This window comes from Macaca mulatta, chromosome 5 (genome assembly GCF_049350105.2).
Source record: "Macaca mulatta isolate MMU2019108-1 chromosome 5, T2T-MMU8v2.0, whole genome shotgun sequence".
NCBI classification, from domain to species: Eukaryota; Metazoa; Chordata; class Mammalia; order Primates; family Cercopithecidae; genus Macaca; species Macaca mulatta.
This window is the reverse complement of record NC_133410.1, coordinates 117,702,831-117,709,748: the sequence shown is the minus strand read 5'-3', so window position 1 is coordinate 117,709,748 and position 6,918 is coordinate 117,702,831. Positions and strand designations below refer to the sequence as shown.

Sequence of the window (6,918 nt, the reverse complement as noted above, 5' to 3'; positions counted from 1 at the left end):
TGCAGGGTGTTGAGTGTATCATTTACCTTTCTGACTTTAGTTTCTTACCAAAACCTTGCAAGATAAGCATCGTATTAGATTTACACGTTTTTCTACCAGGCCTATTTCTGCCAAGAAACTGATTCTCTACAGAGCTTTTCTTCAGATCAAATGCTCTATGATTTGGGGAGAGTATGTTTTCGTGAGTAAAGCATAGCCAAAGGCTGTTCACCAAAATGGTGAAAAGTAGTCAGGGTTTTCCACCTTCAGGAAATTTTTGGGTTGGTTACATTCCTAGCTGAGGAAAGAGTGAAGGATCTAGGTGACATATCATCGACATCATCACAAACCTCTTAAAGCTTACTACGTCAGTATGAGGGGTGGCATCAGAGAACTGAGGAAGGTGGGCTCTGGCATCAGCTGACCTGGGTTCAAACCTGACTTCGCCTTACCCTTTGTGTAATCTTGGACAAGTTATCTCAACTTTCTGAGTCTCTGTTTCTTCCTCTTTAGACCGCCTATGACACTTGCCTTACATGGTTCGGGAAATTAGGAACTAGTTAAGTGTCAGGACAGAGTCGATACTCAGTAACTGATAACTTTGACTATTTGAGGTTAGTTGGAATAAACCAATCAGAGAGTATTCTTGATTTAATCCAGTTCCTCATTTCTTCTTGGTAAAGAGGATGACATCACAGCCTAAGACATGTCATTGTCATGATTCAAAGTATCATTTAATGATGCCCAAATTTCCCAGGGTCAGCTTTTTAGTCATTGCCTGTACTTGGGTATTCAGCTCCCAAATTCCAAATCTGTGGGGAAGAAGCATGTTAAAATAAAATACCTGTGGCTTTAAGGAATTTCAATAGGAGACAGTCTGTTTCTGTTCATTAAAGATGTTTTCTTGAGCATCTCAACAATATTTGTACTTGAACTTTCCTACAGATATTCAGAAGATGTGAAAACCCCAAACCTATTGCTGTGAACATAAACAATGAACCAAATTCTGCCCTCACATTTTGTCCCAAAGCTGTGAGTTGAATGGAGAATCATGACAGAAAATTGTACTTAGTGGTCTAATGTGTAAAGAAGAATATGATGCAGCTTCCGTTGATAAATGAAGTTGTATGCATTTGGCCACATCACCTATACCCAACAGGGCTTGGCCTCGCATAGGGCAGGAGCAGGTACAGTGTTTCTTATGAGAAGAACAGTCAGTCTCTTGGTTACCTGGGACCAGAATGATAGCACCAGCTTCCTTTGCTGTTCCTTAACTGGGGTGTTCTCAATGGCCAGGGTTTTTGCAGGGACAGCTGGGCACCTGTTCTTTGGCGCTGAAGAGTGTGGGAATTTTGGTGTGTAGATTATACCCTCCCCTCCCATTAGTGGACAAAAGAGAAGGGACCCTGGCATATATTAAATCACCTTTGGTACTTTGTGTCAGAGATTGGTTGAAATATCTGAGAAGCACTTTGTAGAATAAAAGTTTATTTTATAATGGGTAGTTCCTATGAGCTAAAGGTTTTGGAGTGAGTTTCCCCTTAGAAAGACTAAGTTAAGGATTTTCTTCCTGTAAAAGGCTTAATACATTTACTAAATACTAGGGCTGTTTTGTCAAGAAACTTTTTGTACATGGGTAATTGCAGAAAAGATTCTGTTTAAATAATGAGAAATTAATATGGTTTATTTTTAAATCCTACTAACTTGTTTCCTTTTTATTATAATAGTAGTACATACTCATGTTAAGAAATTTATTTAGACAAGATTCATAAGGGAATAAAATGAAAAGAAAGAATCCTCTCGTCAACCTCACCTAATCTTCAGAGCTACTTGTCTACCTCTGCAGAGGTAATCTGCGTTAAAGCTGGGTATGTGGCCCTCCAGAATTTTTGCTGCTTATATTGCATGCATATATGATATTTTATGTTTTTTTAAAACTAAACTTTGAGGTATTGTAGATTCATGTGCAATAGTAAGAAATAATACAGAGAGATCCTGTGTACCTTTTACGCTGTTTCCCCCAGTGGTAACGTATTGCCAAACGACAGTATAATATCATAGCCAGGATATTGACATCAATACAGATAAGAGTTAGAACATTTTCACATGCACAAGGATCCAACCTGTGCCCCTTTTTAAAGATACATCTACTTCTCTTCCACAACTATCCCCTCATTAACGCCTAGCAACCACTGTGTTCTCCATTTATATAATTTCATCATTTTAAGCATGTCATCTATGTAGAACCATACAATATATAACATTTTGGCATTGGCTGTGTTTTTTTGTTTTGTTTTGTTTTGTTTTGAGACGGAGTCTCGCTTTGTTGCCCAGGCTGGAATGCAGTGGCTGGATCTCGGCTCACTGCAAGCTCCGCCTCCTGGGTTCAAGCCATTCTCCTGCCTCAGCCTCCTGAGTAGCTGGGACTACAGGCGCCCGCCACCACACCCGGCTAATTTTTTGTATTTTTAGTAGAGACGGGGCCGTGTTAGCCAGGATGGTCTCAATTGCCTGACCTCGTGACCACCCAAAGTGCTGGGCCTCCCAAAGTGCTGGGATTACAGGCGTGAGCCATCGCGCCCAGCCTGCGTTGGCTGGTTTTATTCAGCATAGTTCCCTGGAGATTTTTCCAGGTGTTTCTATCTGTGAGTAGTTTGCTCCTTTTTATTGCTAAGTGGTGTTCCATGGTATGGATGTACCACAATTTGTTAAACATTTACCTGTTGAAGGACATCTGAGTAACTTATAGTTTGGGGATTTTACAAACAAAGCTGCTATACACATTCAAGAAGGTTTTTAGGTGAACACATTTTCATTTCTCTGAGATAAATGCCCAGAAGTACAATTGCTGGGTCATATGGTAATTGCATGTTTAGGTTTTTAGGAAACTGCCAGACCATTTTTCAGAGTGGTTGCACTATTTTACATTCTCACCAGCAGTATGAGTGATCCAGTTACTCCACATCCTCCTCGGCATTTGGTGGTGTCACTATTTTTTATTTTCTGCATTCTAATAGGTATGTAGTGATATCTCATTGTGGTCATAATTTGCATTTTCCTAATGGCATATGATGTTGAACATCTTTTTATGTGCTTCTTTACCATAAAAATCTATTTATATCCTCCTCAGTGAAATATCTCCTCATGCCTTTTGACTATTTTCTAATTGGATTTGAGAGTTCATTATATGTTTTAGATAGTAATCTTTTGTTGGTTTTCTAGTTTGCAAATATTTTCTCCCAGTCTCTAGTTTGTCTTTTCACTCTCTTAACAGAATTTTTTTTGTAGAGCAAATTTTGAATTTTTTTAAAATTTTACTTTAAGTTCCGGGATACATGTACAGAACGTGCAGGTTTCTTGCAAAGGTACACATGTGCCATGGTGGTTTGCTGCACCTATCAACCCGTCATCTAGGTTTTAAGCCCCGCATGCATTAGGTATTTGTCCTAATACTCTCCCTCCCCTTGCCCCCCTACCCCCTGACAGGCCCCGGTGGGTGATGTCCCCCTCCCTGTGTCCATGTGTTCTCATTGTTCAACTCCCACTTATGAGTGAGAACATGCAGTGTCTGGCTTTCTGTTCCCGTGTTAGTTTGCAGAGGATGATGGCTTCCAGTTTCTTCCATGTCCCTGCAAAGGACATGATCTCATTATTTTTTATGGCTGCACAAAGTTTTGAACTTTAATGAAATCCAATTTATCAGTTTTTCGTTTTCTGTGTCATGCTTTCAGTGTCAAGTTTAAGAACTATGCCTGAAGCTAGAGCCTAAAGATTTTCTCCTATTTTGTTTTAAAAGTTTTATAACTTTTTGTATTACCTATGTCTGTGATCCATCTGAGTTATTAATTTCTGTCTTAGGTGTGAGACAGGCTGAGGCTTTTTTATTCTTTGCCTATGAATGTCCAATTGCCCCAGCTTCATTTGTTGAAAAGATTGCCCTTCCTCCACTGAATTGCTTTTGTACCTTTGTCAAAAATCAATTGGATATGCACCATCTCTGGATTTTCTATTCTGTTATATTTATCCATGTGATTATCTCTACACCAATTTCACTTACTGTAGCTATACAATAAGTCTTGAAAGAGGTTAGACTGAGTCCTTTCATATTCTTCTTCAAAATTGTTTTAGTTCTTCTATTTCCTTTGCCTTATCATAATACATTTTAGAACAATTTTGTTTATACTTACAAAACATCTTGCTGGGATTTTAATAGAAATTGCATTAACCTGTATATTAATTTTAGAAAAATTGGTGCCTTTACTATGTTGAGTCTTCCAGTGAACCATTAATACAGTATGTCTTGCAATTTATTTAAACCATTAATTTTTTTCATCAGCATTTTGTAATTTTCAACATGAAGTCCTGTACATGTTTTTTAGAGTTAACCTCCAAGTATTTCATATTTTTGTATAACTGTAAATGGCATTATATTTTAAATTTTGGTGTCTATGTGTTGATGACTAGTATATAGAAATATAATGGATTTTTTGTGTGTTTATCCTGCAATCTTGCTTAACTCATTTACTAGTTCTAGGTAGTTTGCAGATTGCTTGGGATTTTCTACAGTGACAATCATATCATCTACAAATAGGGACAGTTTTGCTGATCCATATGCTTTCATTTCCTTTTCTTGCTTTATCCCACTGGTTAGAAATTCCAGTACTATATTGAAAAAGAGTGATGAGCATACATCTTTACTTTGTTTCTAATCTTAGGGCAAGAGCATTGACCCTTTCACCATTAACTATAATGTTAGCTGTAGGCTGTCTATAGATTCTCTATCAAGCTGAGGAAGTCCCCCTTTATTCTTATTTGTCCGAGAGCATTTATCATGAAGCGGTATTGAATTTTGTTAAATACTTTTTCTGCACTGATTGATACAATTGGGATTTCTTTTCCTCAGTTTGTTAGTGTGGTAGATTATGATTTATTTTTTAATTATTGCATTTCAAATGCCTTGTATCTTGGAATAAACCTCACTTAGTCATTGTGTATAATTCTTTTAATATATTGCTGACTTCTATTTGCTAATATTTTGTTAAGGACTTTTGCATCTACATTTATGATATTGGTCTATAGTTTTCTCTTTTTTTACTTTGACTCTGTCTGGTTGTAATATTAGGGTAATACTAACTTCATAAAATGAATTTGGAAGTGTTCCCTCCTCTTCTATTTTCTGGAAGCAATTGCTTAGAACTGGTCTTCATTCTTTAAACACTTGGTAGAATTTTCCAGTGAAACCATCTGGATTTGGAGATTTATTTCTTGGAAGTTTTAAAATTACAAATTCAATTTCCTTAACAGAGGTTATTCAAGGAGTCTATTTCATATTGAGTGAGTTCTAGTAGTTTGGGTTTGTCTTTTTTTTGTTTTTGTTTTTGTTTTGTTTTTTAAGGAATTGGTCCGTTTTATTTAAGTTTTACAATTTTTATGTGTAGAGGTATTCATAGTAGCCTACAGCATTTGTTGTGGTCATCTCATTTTATATTCCTGAAATTATGTTTTGGTTTCCAAGTGTTTGGTGATTTTCCTTTTATCTTTCTGTTATTGATTGTCATATTAATTCTATTAATTTAAATGTATTCTAGAGAATATACTTTATACTATATATCTGGGCTCAATAAGAGAAGTAGAACCACTTGTGTGTTTGTGTGTGTGTGTATGTTTGTGTAACTGTGCATGTGTTCATATTCATTGTCATATTTATATATTTATATTTAATTACTGTATGTAGCTTTTTTAGTGGTTTCTCTAGATATTACATTACATATACACCACTTCTCGTATTCTACTGCTGATGTTACCAGTTTGAGTGAAGTATGAAACCATTACCTCCCTTTATGCTCCTTTGCTGTCCAACATTTATAATAGATTTATCTGAAATATTTCCCTTACATGCAATTTGAGCCAAGTCAAGAGTGTTATCCTGTTTGCTTTAGCTATTGAACATAATTTAGAAAGGTTGAAAGAAGAAAACTTCATTATATTACCTATATTTTGTTTTACCTTTGCTTTTCTTCTTTCCTGATATTCCAAGGTTCCTTCTTCCATCACTTATTTTTCTGTTTAGAGAACTTCCTATATGAAGCTCTTTTTTTTTTTCAAGTTTTAATCAAAGCTTTTATATAAGATTACTTTATTCCTGCATCTTCTCAATTGTTTCTTCCTTGTATTTGCCCTTTTCCTTTCCTACTTGGCGAGATTTGGCTTTCCGTTCAAGGATCTTTTTGCGGTCTTTGTCCAGTTTTAGCCTAGTGATAACCACCTTGCTGGGGTGAATGCCTACGTGGACCGTTGTGCCATTAGCCTTTTCCCGCTGCACCCGTTCAATGTAGATAACATACTTCTTCCTGTAAACCTGGACTACTTTGCCAATTTGCTGACCTTTATAGTGTCCTCGTACAACCTGAACTTCATCATCCTTTCGGATGGGCATGGATCGCACGTTGTACTTCTGTCTCAGCTCTTTGGAAAGAGGGGAAGACATAATCTTCCTGCGAATGTGGGAAGGTGCATTGAAATGCCTTTTGCGATTCTTGCTTCGGTCGGAAGTCACAAAGGGATTAAACTTCATTTTGGCCGCTCCCGCTTCGGTGATGGCCGCAAAAGGGAAGAGCGAAGCTCTTTTAAAGTAGGTCTGTTGGTGACAAATTCTCTTAGTTTCTCCTAATCTGTGAAATGGTTTTCCTTTTGTTCCTTCTGTTTTCCATGGTTTCTGATGAGAAATTTGCTGTCATTGGAATGTGTTCTTCCTTACAGGCAAGGCGCTGTTTTTCTCTTGCTGCTTTCAAGGCTTTTCATGGCTTCTTTGCTTTGCTTTCAGAAATTTGACTTTTATGTGTCTTAGTATAGATTTCTTTGGGGGTTCTACCTGGAGTTTACTCAGTTTCTTGAAATCTATAGATTTATATCTTTTACCAAATTTGGGAAATTTTCAGC

At 36.9% G+C, this 6,918-nt stretch overlaps 1 protein-coding gene across 1 annotated transcript; it reads right to left on the bottom strand.

The window, feature by feature from the left end:
- Positions 1 to 6,112: 6,112 nt before the first annotated feature.
- LOC696134 (large ribosomal subunit protein uL24) lies at positions 6,113 to 6,589 on the bottom strand. The gene has a single exon (XM_015138986.3). It carries the CDS (start codon positions 6,551 to 6,553, stop codon positions 6,116 to 6,118), a length of 438 nt encoding a protein of 145 aa, XP_014994472.2. The 5' UTR covers positions 6,554 to 6,589; the 3' UTR covers positions 6,113 to 6,115.
- Between the last annotated feature and the right edge of the window lie 329 nt (positions 6,590 to 6,918).